General features: G+C 39.6%; 1 protein-coding gene across 1 annotated transcript in view; it reads left to right on the top strand.

Moving 5' to 3' along the window:
- The window catches only part of Gpc4 (glypican 4), a 114,205-nt gene that overhangs the window by 71,876 nt on the left and 22,649 nt on the right, over positions 1–19,680 (top strand). The window contains exons 2-3 of the mRNA XM_052739548.1: positions 2,971–3,129; positions 18,334–18,725. Of these exons, the coding sequence (XP_052595508.1) occupies positions 2,971–3,129; positions 18,334–18,725 (551 nt within the window). The remainder of the gene's footprint in view (positions 1–2,970; positions 3,130–18,333; positions 18,726–19,680) is intronic.

Here is a 19,680-nt window from a genome sequence, read left to right as displayed (position 1 = left end):
ATGCCTTTTTCTCCTCTGCAGGCACCTGTCACACACATGGTACACAGGCATATGTGTAGGCAAACAACTTCTACACATTAAAAAGTTCAAAAAGAAGAAATAACTCAATTTTATAAGCCACGTAAGGGTCTGTAAGAAGGCCCAGTGAGTAAAGGTCCTACCAAGTCTCTCCCACTCTAAGACACTAAAGAAATAAAGGTAAAAATTCTTTTGAAAGGAATCTTGTTGCTCAGGTGAGTTCTCAGAGGTTCTTATTGCAGCACAGCTATAATTCAAATGCATGAAACCGTTGCCTTTTTCTTCCTTGCACTTCCCAGCAGCATTAACTGCTCATTTCCACAGTAGCATCAGTATGATTGGAGTTTAATTTACAAGCGTGTATTAGATTATATATTTCTCTTGGCCAAAATGTGAAATCAGATTTTCAAGGGAGTGCTTTTATAAATGGAGACAGAGTAAGTAGTGTGCTGAAGGCTATACAGCCCAGAGGAGTAGTACTCTTAAGAGTGAGAACTCTCAGGAAGATGGCTTTGGCGATCAACACATTAGCCACATTTCTCTCATTGTCATCCTTTACACAAGGCAGGCCTTTCTCAGTAGTGGCTCATGTCTTTCTGGAAAGATCTAACACGAAGGTGTACTAATCGTCTTTATGAAGCATTGCTCAGCCTAGGGTTCTACGCATCTCTTTGTAAATTTTCAGCAGAGTTAGCAGTAAAGCTTGAAGGGTGTATCCTCCAGTGTAAAAAGTCCTGTACACAAGTTTTAATTTCTCAACATCTAGCACCTTGTTCAGTAGAGATGATCCAGTCCCAATTTCTCACTGTGTTCTGGCTTCAAGGCTGTGTGTGTGTGTGTGTGTGTGTGTGTGTGTGTGTGTGTGTGTGTGTGTGTGTGTGTGTGTATGTGCACGCGTGCGCGCAAACCCTTAGACACATGCACACTGTTGAAAAAAGGGGTCTTTTATTTTGGTCTATTTAGATAGCATTCAGTAAATCAATAGATTATCCATTTTACTTGTGTGAACCTGTAAAGATTGTATAGACAATTGGACATGAAAAGTGCCTTTAATCCCCAAACTTGGGAGGCAGAGATAAGTGGATTTCTGTGAGTTTGAGGCCAGAATGGTCTATATAACATGATGACATCCGGATCGTCCAGAGCCACACAGTGACCCTGTCTTGGATTGGATAGATATGGATGTTTTTCCCAAACTCCTGAGATTTTTTTTTTTGCCTTGAAGATTTGATACATGCACAATGGAATATTTGTAAGGAGTTGAGAAAGCTGGCTAAGCTAAGCGATAGGAAGATACATTTGTTATCCCATGGCCCTCTTTTCAACACACCATTGTCAAGTTCCCATGTCTCCAGCGGACTCATTCTTGAGATTGCATTTTGAGATGAGGTCTCACCATGTTACCCCTCTAGTAGCTGGGACAATGGGTACATGCTTTAGTATTAGGCCCAGATTCATGAGATCTTGATTCTTTTCAGATCGTGTTTTGTCTTATATACATGGACACCAGTAGCAGAGCATTGGAAGCAAATCCTGGTGAATGTGTATACAGTTTTAGCAAACCAATAAATATTGGAGTGACTCAGGTCATCATAGTACCTGGTGTGGTTTCATTTTGAGCTTCACTGCACCTCTTTGGTCATTGTGAGGGATGAGGCATTGTTCTCTTCAAATCACAGTTTTCATTCTGTGACTGAGGAAGAACAAAGAGGAGGAGTCATAGAAGAACCCATCTACACCCTTACCTCTGAACTCTGGACAGGTTGTAGTTCTAAGAGCATAGGTACTTTGTGGGCTAGCTTGCTTGCTATGCAATGAGCCGTCTGACAGTGTTCTTAACTCACTACATAAAGATCACATTTATCGGAAACCACTGGTCTCTGGGAATATGAGGACTAAGTAAGTACATCACACAGAAGGTGGATATAATTAGGTGGCAAAATACAATCTTAACATAGAGGATTGCCTGGGATCACTTCTTTATGATTTAGCATAGGTTCAGATTATCCAGTCTGAACCCCCATAGTTTTCCTTTGTGCTGCCAACCCCTGAAATGTGTGGATCTCTTTGGTTTTCCTCAGTACAATTCATGCTTATAAATTTATATGTTACTTTCCTACACTATAACATGGACTTACATATTTACTGAGTTTTGGGTTGTTATCATACTTTATAAACCTTTCTCTCTCTCTTGAAATATAAACTCCCAAATCTTTAAAAAATAAATCTCTCATTTCCATGACTTACACACAGTGTGTCACACAGAATCATAAGGAATTTATGAGAGAGGCTTGTGTTCCTACCAATCGATGCTGTTCTTATTGCCCCACACTGACTTCTGTGGTTAAACCATCTTCTTAATAACAAAGTTCCTCTGTTTTTGTTTTTTTTGGGGGGAGGTGGTAGTGTTAGCTTTATTATTTTATTTTATTTTAATGTGGTTGATAAGTGGATTAAATATATTAGATACTAAAAGTATCACAGCTTCCATTTTGAATGCCAGTTTTAACTGTATATAAGTTCATTAAGTTGTGTAGAGGTTAAGCCTGGTTAATTTTGGTGTGCGATGTTTTATTTATTTGCAAGCTTTTTTTGTTTTGATTTTGTTTTTTGAAGACAGGGTTTCTCTGTGTAGCCCTGGCTGTCCTGGAACTCCCTTTGTAGACCAGGCTGGCCTCGAACTCACAGAGTGCTGGGATTAAAGAGATATGTTGCACACTTGGCTGCAAGCTTTTTTTTTAAAATAATAAAGTTCTATTTCAAAACAACAACAAAACCGACACATGAGAATAGAGTTTCATGTGCCATGAAACCTTTTAGATCTGTGCAATGTTTGAGCTGCTCCAAAGATCCCCCCTGGCTAAAATGAAGAGGAATGTGCATCTGAAATCAAGCCCTTCTCTCTTAGATCTGATGGATACTGGTGATACAGATTGTCTTTTTACCTTCCAGGTGACCATCTGAAGATCTGTCCCCAGGGCTATACCTGCTGTTCTCAAGAGATGGAAGAGAAGTACAGTCTGCAAAGTAAAGACGATTTCAAAAGTGTGGTCAGTGAACAGTGTAATCATTTGCAAGCCATCTTTGCATCCCGTTATAAGAAGTTTGATGGTATGTGATCTAAATTGCATGTAAGAGGTGACAGCTGTTTTGTATGATCGATTCTCAGATGTCTTCTGTTCTCTTAGTACTTCAGTTTTCTCCCAAGATGTGGTGGTTGGTATGGTTGAAGTAGGCTTCCAGGGGCAAGTTAAGCAGCTTGCACTGGCATCTGTATACTAGGCATTACAGAAATACGGTCAAAGGGAGTTAAAAATAGATGAGGTTAATTTAAATGCTTTCCTTTTCTTTCTTTGGGTGAATGCTGCATAGTGTTGTTGACGCAAGTTACTGAAAAAAAAAAAGACTTCCTAATAAAAAGCAGGCATCTCAAAACTGTCTTAATACCCCCACCCCCATTCAGTAGAGAGATTCTACAGATGCTGGACTTCATATTAAATTTCACAGTGGATTGCCAACTAGAATTCTTAGAAACCCCATAGCACATAGGCCGGATTGGTACTCAGCTCTTGAGCATCCATGCAACCAATAACTTAGAAGTGTTCGCTAGTCTATGGTCTTCACTAAGCTCGGCTGCCTCTCCAGGCTTAGTATTAGCTTAGGTCTGGTATAGTCTTCCCATGGAAAATCACAACAGAACCCTAAACCCTCTCACATGGATAGTTTCATTTAATAGAGAGGAAATAGGCAGATGAGAGGCACTTCAAGCTCTAACTGAAGCCACACTACAGATAACAGATGCAAAACTAGGATATGAAGTCCCAAGCAGCCCAGCATTCCTTTCTGTGATGTTGCTCACTCACTATTGTTGTGAAGTAGACTTGATTTAATCAGAACAATTTCCTTTGTGCCTGTTTTAAAGGCCATTCTAATTACATAGTACCTTTGAAGCAAGCTTTTCTTGACATTATGCATGGTGAAGTAGTACAAGGCAAATTTTCTAGATGTGAAATGTCTTTGAGTATTCCCGCAAAGGGCTTGTTACCATGGTGAGAAGTTAGACTAAATTAGATTTGATGGAGCTGATAAGACAGTCCTCAGCTATAGAACAGGTTGTATTTCAGGCGTTTATTTTGAGAGTCATTATTTGAAACTTTTTTTGTAACCAATTTAATAAGTATTAGTAAGCTGTCCAGGCTAGACTATGACACATTTAATTTGTAATGTAGTTGAACTTAAATACTGTCTGGATATTTTAGTATATGCCGTTGATCCTATTCATTGTTTCAAGTACACTACGTGCAAAACGTATTTGGTCTTGTTTTTGCATGCTGAGACTGGGGAAGGAACCCAGGATATCACACATGCATGCTACACGTGTGTTCAACCACTGACCTACACCTCCAATCTGTTTGGTCTTAATTCTGTCTCCTTTCCCTGGATAGGTGAGAATAAATACGTGTATCCTCCTGATTAACCCAACCCTGGCATATTTAGCTCTTTCTGTTACAGAGCACATGCTAATACTTTGTGAAAATAGATTTTATTGGCAAGTACAGTGTTAGACCCGTTCTTGTCTCTAGATCACTGTTATTTTTACTTTTAAAAGCAATGACTCATTCATATTCTCATTACCCACTCTCTTCAAGTCCAGCTAATTTTGTTTGAGAGGCTGTGATTTGTGATCTTGCTTTAACCGCCCTAGTGCTAGGATTACAGGTGTGCACTACATGCCCAGAAACAGTGAAAGTCTCTTGACTCTAGCATATCAGAGAGGTGAATGCTCTAAAAATCAGCACATGGGACTTTCATACCAGAATAGAAAGGAATCGTAAGTCCTGCTTCTGTTGAGAGTGTGGTGCAGTGGAGATCAGCATGTTTCCAAGTCCCAAGCCTACCTTATCTAAGATACCTGATTTCGACTTTCTTTTTCAGATGAAGTACACTTGGAGGGCTAAGATAATGCTTTTAATATAAGCTTAAGCTTGAGGGTTGAGAGAGAGAGAGAGAGAGAGAGAGAGAGAGAGAGAGAGAGAGAGAGAGAGAGAGAGAGAGAGAGGCTCAGAAAAAAAGTAAGACACATCCCAAAGCATAGATGTGGGTTTCTCAAAGAGAAAGGTAGAGAATATAAAGGATACCCAACTCTGGGTACAGACTTCTCCAAAGAAAACTGTCCCATTTCTGGTTACACACATCTTTCTCTGGAAGAGAGCCCACAGTCATTGCCCATGAGTCTGCTGCTTTAGTGTTCTCTCCCCCTTCTCTTTCCCCATGGTTTTATAGCAGCATAGTACATAGTATGATTACAATGTGCAAGCTTTCTTTTAAAGAAAGCTATATAGAGAGCCGTTATCAGTAAGTGTTAACATATGCTTGGATTTTTTTTTAAATACAGAAACAATTGTTCTTGTTCTTCACATTGAATAAGTACATTAAAACTGTACCTTTATCAGTTCCAAAACACACTAAAAATGATTATAAAACTCCCATGTATTTCTTCCGACTCTAATTTAAAATATGGCAAAGACAGTAAAGTTAATGAGCACCAATTAAAATTTGTTGAAATCTGTTTGGTCTGGAGATCAGAACAGAGCTGGAATACTTCGCACATTTTCTTTAAGTTTTCTGAAATAATTTTCCATGGCAAAACATCAGTTGTCTGGTGCCCAACAATCCTTGAGTAGGTAGGTGCTGAATCAGTTGTTTGATTGATAGATACATTTTTAAAAGACCCAGGGATGTTGAGTAAAGTGCTTTAGGGTTATTTCAATTCTCTGAAGTCCAAAGGTAAGGCTGTTTTGATCAGAGAACTGTCCGAGCTGTGATAAAAAGCACAAACCTGTGTCTTTGATGTAAATAGAAGAGAGGAAATTTGGCAAAGAATGGCTGGGGAATGAAGAAGGACAGCAAAGTTACACACAACCGCCCTGGAGATGCATAGTGAGGAAACAGCAAAAGGATACAGGGAAATAGGAGTAGGCCCATTGACTTCCAAAGAGGTCTGGCCATGTACAAGCTCAGAATGCATACTCAATGATTTTGGGCCCTGGCAACTTGCTGTGTTATCAGAGTGTATGTATGTGCATCAAGCCAGAGATGGCCTTACTGACCCTGCTTTTGGTTACTCTGCCTCCACCTGCTCTGCCATTTTCGGACTCATCAAATGTGAAGGACAAATCCTTTTCCCCATTCTTTTGTCTCTAAGGATTTTCGGGGGAGGTGTGTTTGTTTGCTTTGCTTCTGTACTTTCCATTTTCTACTGTTTGTGTATCACAAGTGAATATATATTTTATATATTTTATATATATATATATATATATATATATATAGTTTATAACTTGATTTGTACATTTTAAGCCATGTGTGTATGTTTTCAGACCTGGATAAATATGAGAAAAGACCTCATTTGGCAGTATCTCCATGTAGCATTACAACCAGTTTCTGGTGTTTATTTTTAAAATATTAAAATTGTATTGCTACTACTATTGCTACTGCTACTACTACTACTACTACTACTACTACTACTTCTTCTTCTTCTTCTTCTTCTTCTTCTTCTTCTTATTATTATTATTGTGTGGGTGTATACGTGGTGTGTCCATGCCACAGGATGTGTGTCAGAGTCAGGCAACAAGTTTCAGAAAGTAGCTCTGTGTTTCCACTGTGGGTTTGGGGGAACAGACTCAGCTTATACCCACTGAGCCATGTTGCCAGGCCCCCTATGCTTTAAATGTGTGTCTCTAGGTGTGAGGACTGGCTTCTGTATTTTTCTGTCCTGCAAGCTTTTTTGTCAGCTCTTTATCTTAAAATGGTCCAAGAGCCAGGGCTTTAGAGTCGCATGGCTAGCTGCTCCCCCTCTTGGCCAGTCTTGGGAATTTTTTAGTAGTAAACCGGCTAATTAGCTGAAGCAGTTGGCTCATGAATATGCTAATAAGTCAGTTCAGTGGGTGTTGGGAGGAATTGCTTGCCAAAGGGAATAGAAATAGTAGAAGTGAGGCACAATCCATGTTTGGGGACTCCAACATAAAGGCCTGTCCCCCAAATGTCTGGCACTTTGTGAGGCTCATTGTTTTGAAAAGAAACATAGGTTATTGAGGTGATCAAAGCTGCTGCGTTAAGTACATTTCAGGATTACATAATACAAATGATGCAATAACCCTGAGGAAACACTGCTGCCAAGCAACTCCGCAATCAAACTGTTCACTAGAAATCGTGTGGAACCAAAGATGGTACCTGATACTAATTTATTGGGAACACTCTTTGAATTTGTCATTTTAGGAGGAAATTAAGCCACTTTGGTTGGGAGACAGAACACAACAAATTGTCAGCCTGATTCTTCAGCAGGACCCTCTGTGACCTGGAGCAATTAACTGGGTCTCAGTTTTCCCATCCATAAAATGAGGGGTTGAGCTAGATGCTCCCTCAAAAACCCTTTCAGTTCTAAAAATTCTGTGAATCTTTTAAACATGTGACTGGACCAGCTGCTTTAGTGAAAGGTCTTACAAGTTGTTAATTAGCCATCTGTATGGTTAGCCTCTATTTCCCCGTCATTTCTTAACCCCCAGCTACTTTCACCAGGTCTTTGAAAACCCTCCCATGAGCCTGCAGCTTGTTAACTTGAATAATAGTAGAAATTTTCTGAATTAGCTTAAAATGCACATAAAAGACCTAATTGTCTGTCTCCTCTATCTGCCTGGCCTGTGTAAGCTAGAGTGGCTATCATTCACAGCCTCACTATCGCTTCCCCAACCCTGTTCCTATCATCTCAGTGAGTTTGTTGCTTACCCATATTCGTAAAGACCTCCTTTTTAGGTTGGGAAAAAACCTAAAACACATATTTTGAATATTATGGAAATGCATATAGTAATACAAATACAGACTTTGTTTTTCCGTTTTGGAGACAGGATCTCGGGTGGATCAGGATGGTCTTGAAGTAACAGAGATCCTCCACTGTTTAAAGGAGTATATGACCACTGCTTGTCTTAGTTTGAGTTTTTAAAGATTGCTTTTGATTATGTTTAATTAGGTATAGATGTATGTGTTCATGTGTGAGTTTATGTGCAGGAGTGCAGGTGCCTGGGGAGGCTAGATGGGGACCTCAGATGGCCTGGAGGTAGAGTTCAGGCTGTTGTAAGCCACTTCATGTGGGTGCTGGCAAGAACAGTGTATACTCCGAATAGCTGAGCCATTTCTTAAGCCCCTAGATTGATTTTTTAATCTTTACTTTAGATTTTAGCCATTAAGACTTTAAAACACTTGTTGCTGTTTGGAACCTCATTACAGTGTAGTGGGCAGCAATTCACAGGCAGAGTAGCCACAAAGTACAAAGAAAGATGTGAAGCCATCTGGCCTGTTTAAAAATGCATTGTCCTAGATCCCACTAACTGCCTTTGATTTTGTTGGAAAGCACTATTATTTTTTGTGTTTTCTTTCACATCCATGCGACAGACTAAAAACCTGTGTAGCTTCGGTAACCCCTTTAAACAAGATATGCTCGTTTATTTTCATTTTGTGTGTTTATATGATTGTCTGCATGCATATTATGTGCATCGTGTGCATGCCTGGTGCCCATGAAGGTAAAAAGAGGTCATTAGATCCTCTGGACCTGGAGTTAGAGATAAAATGAGCCACCATGTGGATGCTGGGAACTGAACCTTGATCCTCTGTAAGACCTACAAGTGCTCTTAACTGCTGAGTCATCTCTCTAGGCACTAACTCCTTTTTAATGTATCTATGAAACTTGATGAGAATTGTTATTAGCAGTTTTTTTTCAGCCCTCTGAATTGTTTTCTGAAATGTAAGCATTTGCTGTGGTATTAGCTATCTCATTGGAGTTGAAAGTGCATGCGCAATTTCTGCTGAATCCAGAGCAATATTAGTTTGAACCTTTGCAGTTAGCTTCAACTTCTTTTGAAGACATAGCATCAGGAAGAAGTTGCTGATCTAGTTGGAGGCAAGTACAAACTTTTGACTTTATTATTTTGGTATGTACTGAGCCTGGGAATTTGAAATGGCATCATTGATTCCAGCCCTCATTTATGTGTCTGCCTGTCCGGGTAAGGCTCCAACTGCTTGACTGAGAGAATTCCCAAGCCAGTCATGATTTAGCCCATTCTTGTCCTTTGGTCCAGCCCATCTTAATCATCCTCTCTCTTGGGAGCACTGGGAACTTAGAAATAAATATGACTCAAATAGCAAGTGTTATCCATTGGCACACCTTTGAGGTAATTGATTTGACAATGTGTTAGAAGTTTTAAATATGTTCATATTGTACTACTAGGTATGTATCCTAAGGAAAAGTAGATGTACATAAAGATTAATGTAGGATGTTAATAGGATGCACATCACAGTATTAATTAGAATAATAAAATTTGAAATAAGCCAAAATGTTCCATGTGAGGGAAATAGTCTTCCCCAAGGAAGAGCACACCAATTGGTTATCTAATAACAAATGATCAACCTTGAAAATACACATACAAGTAACATTATTCAGATTGAGCAGCTTATATGTAGGAATATATTCATGTAACAGCAATTAATGAAAAAAGAGATCATGAGTTTGAAAGAGAGCAAAGGGGCTATATGAGAGGGCTTGGAGGGAGGACAAAGAAGGGGGAAATGATGTTAATTGTACTATAACCTCAAAAAATAATTAAAAATAAGATCCACCTTATTAAAAATGATGCTTCTGAAGAACCTTTAATCATATAGGAAATGTTAAGTATATAATGTTACATGACAGTAGTGTAGAAGCACTAGTCTGTCGACCATGTGACCATATACCTTCATGTGAAAAAAAGACAAGAAATTCAGTAAGCAGTTGGAGCTTTCTTTCAAGTTGTAGAGTTACAAGTAATTGGAATCTTCTACATACCTATCCTAATTTTCAAATTGCTATGGTGAGAAACATTCTGTTCAGCAAAAGAAGTACTTTTCTTGATGAAAAAAATGAATGTTGGTATTTTTAAAATGATGTTTTTCTTTGTCACTGTTCACTATGGATAATTGGGGGAAAAGAAAAAAAAGTGCATTGAGGTCTCCACTCATGAAACAGAGTAAAAGAAAGTAATTTTCCTTTTGTAGACAGGAAGTAATACCTTTTTTTCTGATTATAAATTACTCTTGAGGATAAAGGAGAAAGAACCCCTGTACACTGTTGTACAGATTGTAAGATTATCATAGCGACTGTGGAATGGAGGAGACCTATTGATTCTAAGATTAGCCTGGTGACTATAAAATGGACTAGTAGATCTGCCTTGTTCCACTGCTGGACATAGAACCAAAAGAAATTAAATCAGTTTGTCAAAGTCACAGCTGCCCACACTGCTCACAGTGACCAGGGTGTGGCATCAGTCTATCAACTGATTAATGGAATAAGAAAATTTGTTGTTCACACATGCTATTCCACCGTAAGAATGAAATTCTAACATTTGTGATAATGTGCATGAGTCTCTCAAGGAAGTTGAGAGGATCCATGGACTGGTGAGGAGTGGTAGGGAGGAGAAGTGGGAAGAGGTTGGCCATTGGTTAAGTATTAGAGTTCTTAGGAAGAGTAAGCTCTGGTGTGCTGTTGCCAAGTAGGTTGACCATAGTGTATATCTCAAAATAGAAGAGAGTAATTCGAATACACTTGCCCAAAAGAATTAACAAACGTTTAAGGTGACAGATATGTTAATTCCCCAAGTTGATCATTGCCTAGTACATTTGTGAACCAAAATATCAATCTTACCTCATGAATATGTGGAAATGTTATGTGTCAATCAAAAACTTTAAATGCCATTAAAAAATTTGAGGAAACAAAAAAATCGAGAAACATGTTGAAAACAGTCATCTTTGATCATTAACATTCCACCATCGCCACTGTATTTACTTCATCTTTTTTTGTGTGTGTCAACACGTAACACATGCATACATGCAATTAGAATCACTAATTAAATGATTTGGTGCCATGATTTTTCTTGATGTGAGTTCATGAATATATATAATATATATTATACAGTTTGTGAGCCCATATGATACCTTATTGAGTGATACACACAAAATGTAGCATTGGAGCACGTGCTGCAGCTACTCTAGCTTCCTAGCTTCCTTATGTGCCCAAAGTCTTCTCGGGGGGACTATTGGATGCAAAGTAATATGAGAGTGCTAAGTCCAAGTAGCTAGCTAGGGAACACTGAATGATTCCAGCAAAAGTACTAAGTACATGGTACCGAGTCTGAATCCCTGGCAACTTAGCTAAAATCAAGGTCCATGAGAGAATAAACACTCTATTTTCTCCCTAGGAGAAGTCATTAATAAAATTAACCTTGGAAAGAAAAGACTGATCCTTTGGCAGGATCCCCTAGCACTCTTTGATTTGCTAACAGCCCCAAATGAGGACTGCAGCTGGCAATTGACTTGCCAACGCAGGGGCAGCCTATTAATTTACTATCCGCTGCTAAACATGAGTTGAGTATGTGACCTTTTAGTACCCCCATACTCTTTCAGGTGCTCTCCAGGAGTGACATGCCATGGCAGAGGCAAGTGCCTGCTATATAGACTTTCAGACTACTGAAAAGGCAAGATACTGGAGTAGACAGTTACAAGCCAACAGTTCCATTGTCAGGAAAATGCTTTCTGTTTCTCCTCTTGCCTCCATTGGTAGATGCCCCTTGTAGCTGTTCTTCATTACATACTTGCTTGCAGCAAGAGGATGGATGGAGTATGACTCCTTCAGTTTGCCTAACAGTTAGAAAAGGATGAACTGTAGCACTTAGAGGCTTCTCAGGAATTTTGTTGCTGTGCTAACTTAGTGTTGGCATGCCCCACTAAGGCTGTGAGATGCAGCATTTATAGTGAAGGAGAAATTAATGCTTATATATACAAGACAGCTTCCTCATAATGTAAACGCGAGGGGTTGATTTATAACACCAAACAAATGGATTGACTAGAAAGAGCTTCCAGTCTCTCAAGGTTGTGGGTTCATTCTAGAATACATTCTAGCTTATTCATCAATAGCCAGTTGATTGTTTATATAGAAGTAACTAATGGTATTTAATAGCACAACCAGAGCTCCTTTGACCCTCTTCAAGAATTTTGCATGTTTATTTGATGCAAGACAAGTGGCTGGCGATAGAAATTCCAGGAGCACATGATGTTCTTTTTAAAAGGCAGAATATTTACATAGAACCCTTTGATAGGAAAAGTTTGGCTTTCACTCGTTTTTTCCCATGTTAAATGAGTACTTTCTACACTAGGAATAATTGAATTTTAGAGCTGAGAAGTGTTTACAGGCCCCCAAGCTCAGTTCTTCCACCTAGTAGGCCTCTGGTAAAGTCAGTAGTATGCAAATGAAGTGCATGGGAGGAAAGCGGTAAGAAGCCTTGATTTCTAAGTTTTAGATGTGTGTGATGCTATGGCATTCCACCTTCCAGGTAGTGTAAACTCTCTTACCATGGCTGATGATGTTCCGTTCCTTAGTTTCCACCCAGTAGTTGCTTCCAGTCTCATGGGTGTCTGGGACATTTCACAACCTTGGAAGGTAGAGCCATTAAGCATTTTCCTTTGGATAAACAGCTCTGAGTTTTATAAGGCCTTAGGTCTTCTCAGCAGACCTCCAACAGCTTTAGCTTCATTTATGTTCCCCCAGATGGATTATGTTCGACACCACTAGGTAAGACATAAACTAGTCTTTTAAAAGATGTTTTAAATGGCTGTTGACATAAAGACATTCTAGGAGTGACAATAGCATCACTCCAGGCATTATTAGTAGTGCCTATGTATATTGAGCATTACTTTGTGCCAGCGTTAGCCATGTGGGCTGAGACAGAATAGCCTGTTTTGTAAATGGGTTGTCAGAGGCTCTTATTTTCCCAACCATGGCAGGTAGCCTCTAAGTAGGAGTCTCATGTTTTCCCCACCATTCACACTGCTTTAGGCTCATAGCATATTATAGTGCTGATTTCCACTCCTGAGTTGTGGCCAATTGGGAGCTGAAGGAGTATCGGCTGCTTGATCCTTATAGCCTGTATGCTTAAGCTTCCAAATGGAAACTTACAGAAATAAACCTGTTCACAGATGCTCAGTTACTGCTTCCTCTCTGACTTTCAGATACCAGTAGTTTCACTGCAGACAGACTGTTTGAGCAGTATTTCTACACAAGTACAAGCAGTTGCTGGATAGGAGTTCTAACTTCCAATTAACTCAGCTTCTGATCAGTGGGAACTCTGGTTTACACTATCCTTGGCTGGTTCCCTTAGCCAACTCTTGTATTATAATTGGTTTCATTAACGATTATGGAGGATGATTGCTATGTGTCTTGGCCTAGGCAGGTCTTCTTCAGCAGTTAGGATCTGACCATGATCCTGAGGAACAAGAATAATGTCAAGGATGGGTGGGGCCCAGATGGAGATGAGAATTGTAGCACTTAACAAAGTTGCTACAAATGATGGCTGTGATCCTGTACCCAAATGTCTAACCTGTGCTCTGTTCCTTTTTCTAGAGAAAATGCCATAGAAAGGCAAGTAGGGAGCAGTGGAGAGATGAAAGAGTTATGCACAACCATAGGATAATTGCTAGTTTACTAGAGCAATTACAAACTTAAAAAAAACCAATAGAAAATTGTTATGCTTTGGTTGATACTGTGTCTAATTGGTCTAGATTTTAGAATTTACATGACATCTGCCATCCTTTTAAGGCAAAAACAAAAGCCAGGTGGAATAGTCTCTTTAACAAAATGAGTCTAAGGAGAAATGAGTTTGGGTCGCCTGCATTATTTCATATTTGTTTGGTTGACTCAAGGGTGAAATGATGAATATTGAGGAACTCATTAGATGAAATAAAGGATTAGGAATTGTATCGATCAGAGAGACCAAGCTCCGAGCTTGAAATAATGGTTCTTTGCTTTTACAAAAAAAAAAAAAAAAGGAATTGTATAGATGTTTTAAAGTCTCTAGTGCATTCATAAAACCACAGGGTAAAGTGGCTGTATAGTAAAGGTAAATTGGACAGGGGAAATTTGTCTTTCTAGAAATTTTTGTTGCAGTCTGATTGGACAGAAGAACCTTAAGATACATGGTAAAGCTGAGTCCATAATAGGCACTCAGTACATATTTGTCGAATTGCATAGCCATTTGGAGAGATTAAGCTGCAAGGTTTTAACTTGTTATATTAGTTTTATAGAATTTCTCAAGCATTTATTAACCACATGCTCATTCAAATATTCTTTATATCTGCAACTTAAATGGCCACATAAAAGAGTCTTTTAATGTGTGAAGGCAAGAAGATCAATTTTCTGGGTAATGAGATACATTAGGATTTAGTGTATGTGTGACATCACACTAATCTCCTAAAGCACATGCTGCCATAAACATGTACATTCGCATGTGCACAGAGGCTTACATTTTGCAAGAGTCATGGGAGCCAATGTAAAGTCCTGTGGTAATGCTGGACGGAGGGATATGTCACTAACAAATCTATTTTCTTCTCATTAGGCCATTTTCCTTAGGCTTTAAGTGACTGTATTCCAAACAGCTGCATCCACTGGCCAGTTTCCGACCAGAGTGACTGAACTTACTGAACAGGGCCGTGCATGTTTTAATCTCAGCCCCAGAGAGGGAGAGGCAGGCAGGTCCCTGTGAGTTTGAGCCCAGCCTGGCCTACAGAGTGAGACTGTCTCAAAAACAAACAAAAACCAGAATGATGAACTTTCTCCTAGAATTTCTTTGATATACAGCACTATGAGGCCCTAAAGGATCAGTCTTGACAGTTTTAAGCTCAGTGGACTACTATGTGTCCTCTGCCCCTTAAAACTGTAACTGTGGGTGCTATTGATTTAAAAAAATGCAACTGGACTTTCAGAGTAGTTTATTAAATGAATACAAAAGTACAAGTCAAATAATTCTTAACACTCAGTTTTTTCTGGCGTATACCAATGTTATGAACAATGATTAAAAATGTAATATAGGGAAGGACCTATGGTGGTTGTCAGGTTTTTTTTTTGTTGTTGTTGTTTTGCTTTGTTTTAACTAGCACTTGTTGACAGAAGGTTTGAATACCATTCTCAGCGACCAGGATTTCTTTTCCCAATATTCACGTGTAGCATACTGGACATGTACTAACACAATCTGCTTATACATTTTATGCCCTTGATCAACAAGCACCATTTACCAAGGATGCTGGTAATAAGGCATGGTAAAGGACATAGACCAGATGACATTTGAGATTCCTTAGCATCCTTAGGCTCCCCAACTTGGAATTATGGGAAAATGCTGCATGCATTAATCATCTATGTTAACACATAGTTGAAAGAGCGCTATATAAGAAAATTTATCCCTAAGAAACCACAAAACATCATTTCTAGGAAGGTAATAGTATTTTTAGCGGTAATTCTTTGGAAAGAAACCCACATTCCCTGCTTTTAAAACTCTACTGCTCCCCTCGAATGCTTTACACTCAGCCTAGCCCCAGGGCTGCTAGTGATTACTAGTGAGCAGTGAAATGGAGACATTTTTCATCAGTTAGAGGAGTTGTTCTCTAACTTGAGGGCACAACAGTCACGCATGGCTAGATCCACACCTAGAGTTTCTGGTTCAGTAAGTCTGGGGTGGGGCCAAGAGCTTGATTTCTGGCAAGTTCTTAGGTGATATTGATGTGCTGTTGATCCTTGGCGTACACTTAGAGAACTTTTCAGGCGAGTGTTGTAGCCAATAAAAGGCCTCCCCACTTGGATTCCTTCTAGAGTTCTTCTCACGTGTCCCTATGAGCCTTGCTTGGGTTGTCGAATAGGGCCCCAGAGATGTGGTAAAGCATCCATCTGGGTGTGTCTCTGGAGGCAGGTGGGCCGGTGGACTGAGTAGAGGAAGACCTACCTGCCCTTGGTGCAGACAGCACCATCCAATAGGCTGCTGGTCCTGATGGAGTAATGACACAGTAGAAGCGGGAAACCTAAGTCTTGCTGATGAGCTTTTTCAAGGCAGTTTTCTCCTGCAGGTGCTTATGCGTATCAGATTTTCCTTGGCATCAGTAGCTCTTCGGCAGGCTTTTTGGCCTTGGACTGGGCCTATATCACAGGCCTCTCTCATCAGATTCAGCTTCAGCTTCTTAGATTTAGTGCCTACTGGTCTCCCTGGTGACCATCATGGGACTTTGTAGTCTCTGTGGTTGTGGGAGCCAGTCTAATAAATCCCTCGGTAATTATTGATTTTCTTGGTTCTGTTCTTCTGGAGAACCCTAGTACAGGTCTCTTAGTTCGTTATACACTCTGCTCTTTCACTCTAAGGGACAGAGCATTGGTAAACATGCCAGAGAGGATGGATGGGCTTCTTTGTTTGGTTCTTGTGCAGAAGGAACTCTGGAGACAAACCACCAGAAAAGTAGTAGAAAGAAAAGGGGGAAATCCACCACTAGGAGCAGGAGTGAAGAAACAAAATTAAGAGGCAAAGTCTAAAAATCTGGAAGCAGAAAAGACTCTGGACTTTAGCCCTAAACCTCAAAGAAGCATGTATTGATGAGTTAGGGACTCAAGAGGCATTGGTATGGGCTCTCTTGGCTTGTATGGAAACCCACATGCCTCTCTCCTTCCAAAAGACTGTACTCAGTCCAAGAGTTTGAAAACCTATTTGAAATTAGCTGTCAGCCTCTGGTTTGTCCTCCCAGCCTGGGAAGAGAACACGTTTGTAGTTCTATTGCATTTTGAGAAGTTCACCAGTGTTCTGCCTTTGAAGTGGCATCACATTTTCTTCTGATCATGTTCACTTAGACACAGTTTCTCATTTGATCAAGTTCTTATATTTTGCTCTGGTATTCATTATATTTCCTGCTTATAAACTTAATATCATGGGGTGTTTATTTTTGTACCAGGCAAGAAATTCTTTCAGAATGATTAATGTTAGCTTCTCGTTCTTTAAAAAAAAAAATCCTTGAGTGAGTGCACATACATGTACATACGCTCTTGTGTGAGTACAAGTACTCGTGGCCGTAAAGGTCAGAGGACAACCTGGGCTATCAGTCCTCACCTTCCATTTTGTTTGTTACAGGATCAGGGAGTTCAGTACTGTGTATGTGAGGCTAGCTGTAACTCTCCTGTGTTTCTCTTTAAACTTCAAGATAAAATTAATTTACCACTTTACTGAAAAAATAAAATCTTTAGCATTTGGACTATGACTTTGTATGATGGTCCAGATATTGTCATTTGCATTTTTCAGTTATTTTTCCATGTCAGTTTACAAATATACCAGAGTTGTAATGGCATCTATTATAAATTCATCTCTGCAACCTTGAAAAGAATATCACGATGTCACTGTATGACTCCTTTAGGAACCTAAAGTCAAATTGAATACCACTGTTACACGAGTATCACAGAGAAAACATGCAAATTATTTTCAGAAGTGTGTGCTTGATTCTAGGGCTGTCTTAGTATGTTCTGTGCCCCTAAGTGTGTCGCTTAGATAAGTAAAGAAGAAAAGAGATGAACACAACAATATTTGAAACACCTGTCCTAATCTTAGGTCAGAATTAGATGATTTACTTTGAGTTAGAGACCTGTGGGTCATGACCCATTTGTGTGGGGGGGGGAGGGGCGTGTTTAAACAATCCTCCCCAGGGGTCACATCAGATATCCTGCATATCAGATATTTAAGTTATGATTTATAACAGTATCAAAATTACAGTTATGAAGTAGCAATGAAAATAATTTTATGGTTGGGGGTCAAACAACCTGAGGACCTGTATTACAGGATCGCAGCATTGGGAAGGTTGAGAAGCACTGCTGTATGGTCTTACAGAAACAGTGGTTTGGGGAAACCTCATCTTTCAGAGATACTGTGTTCATTTCTGTCCAGTGTTTGCTTGTTGTTTGTTGTTGTTACTGCTGCTGCTGCTCTCTTCTGGCTTGCTTGTTTGTTCATTTGTTTGTTTTAAGACAGTCTTGTGCCCAACTTTACTGAGTAGCTGACACTGGCCTTGAACTCCTGATCCTCCTGCCTCCCAAGTGCTGGCATTACAGGCTGGCATCACCATGTCTAGCCTGCTGTTGTTTGTTGAGGGATTTCAGAATGTTGTACTGATTCCTGAGAAGCTGCTAATTGAAATTTTCCTTCTCCTTCTCTTGGATGTGGGTATCAATGAAAGAGTAACTGTGTAACATAGACTTCTTTTCATTGACAGAAGATTTGAGATGCAAATTCCTCAGAAGAAGTATACTTTATATACAAACATACTTTCCAGTTGAATGTCACAATTGTTTTCATTTTTTTCAAATTTATCTCATTCAGTTATTTAATTACTAGAAAACAGCCTTTCTCATTTTTTTCTCCCTCCCTGTTTGGGTTTTCTTTTTAGAATTCTTCAAAGAACTACTTGAAAATGCAGAGAAATCCCTGAATGATATGTTTGTGAAGACATATGGCCACTTATACATGCAGAATTCAGAGCTATTTAAAGATCTCTTCGTAGAGTTGAAGCGCTACTACGTGGCGGGAAACGTGAACTTGGAAGAAATGCTAAATGACTTCTGGGCTCGCCTTCTGGAGCGCATGTTCCGCCTGGTGAACTCTCAGTACCATTTTACAGATGAGTACCTGGAATGTGTGAGCAAATATACAGAGCAGCTGAAGCCCTTTGGAGATGTCCCTCGGAAACTGAAGCTCCAAGTTACACGTGCCTTTGTTGCAGCCCGGACTTTTGCTCAAGGGTTAGCAGTTGCAAGGGATGTCGTGGGCAAAGTCTCTGTGGTAAGTTCTTTGTGCATATTCTGTGTTTTGAACTTTGGTTGGTTTGGTTTCAAAAGGAGGTTGGAGAGAGGTTCAAAACCAAGTCATTAGGGTTCCATTGGCTCAATAACAATCTTTTCTTGGTCTCTCACCTCCCACACTTTGTCCATATGCATGTACTGTTTAGTGTTACCAGTGCTAAGGTAAGCTTTGTTTTGGTTTTGTTTTGTATTTCAAGATAAGGTTTCTCTGTGTAGTCCTGGCTGTCCTGGAACTCACTCTGTAGAACAGGTTGGCCTCGAACTCAGAGATCAGCCTGCCTCTGCCTCCTGACTGCTGGGATTAAAGACATGCACTACTACCACCTGGCTAGGATGAACATCTTTATATATCATTGCTATTTTCTGTAGTTTCCTTGGTATCCATTCTTAAGTGGGATATACATTGACTCCAAAATCTTAATTTTAAAAAATGATTTGAACAAATCCACCTCCATCTGTTTTTAGTTCTTTCTCTTCTTGCAAAAGAATCTCCCTGTCCTCCCCCTCGGGCACCACACTTAGTTCTTTTGAATGACCATGTTTGAGCCCACTAGTTGCAGACTAGGAAATCATCAGTATCCACGAGCACTTGTTTCCTTACTCTAAAGTGTGTTCAGAGCTTCCATGGCAATTACTGTGCACTATTCCAGTCTTGACCATGACTTTGGTTATAGGATTACCAGTACAGAAAACACCATTGCAATATGTGGTAAAATGAATCTCTTGTAAACGAAATGAGTTGGATTAGACCAGTATTTTTAAGACTGGTCCATGGAGCTACCTTAGAAGGGACTTCATGAGTCTCTTTTGTATTGGTATCTGTAAGACTGAACATCTGTGCTTTAACTGCCATAGAGAAACTTTGCTCTCCTAGATTTCCTTCCGTAGTATTTTGAGCAAGATTTCAAAGTGGAACTGGTTCACCCTTCAGTGAG

This window comes from Peromyscus californicus, unplaced genomic scaffold (assembly GCF_007827085.1).
Source record: "Peromyscus californicus insignis strain IS unplaced genomic scaffold, ASM782708v3 Scaffold_10__1_contigs__length_136768540, whole genome shotgun sequence".
NCBI classification, from domain to species: Eukaryota; Metazoa; Chordata; class Mammalia; order Rodentia; family Cricetidae; genus Peromyscus; species Peromyscus californicus.
The sequence above is the reverse complement of the archived record's forward strand: the minus strand, read 5'-3'. Positions and strand labels throughout refer to the sequence as shown.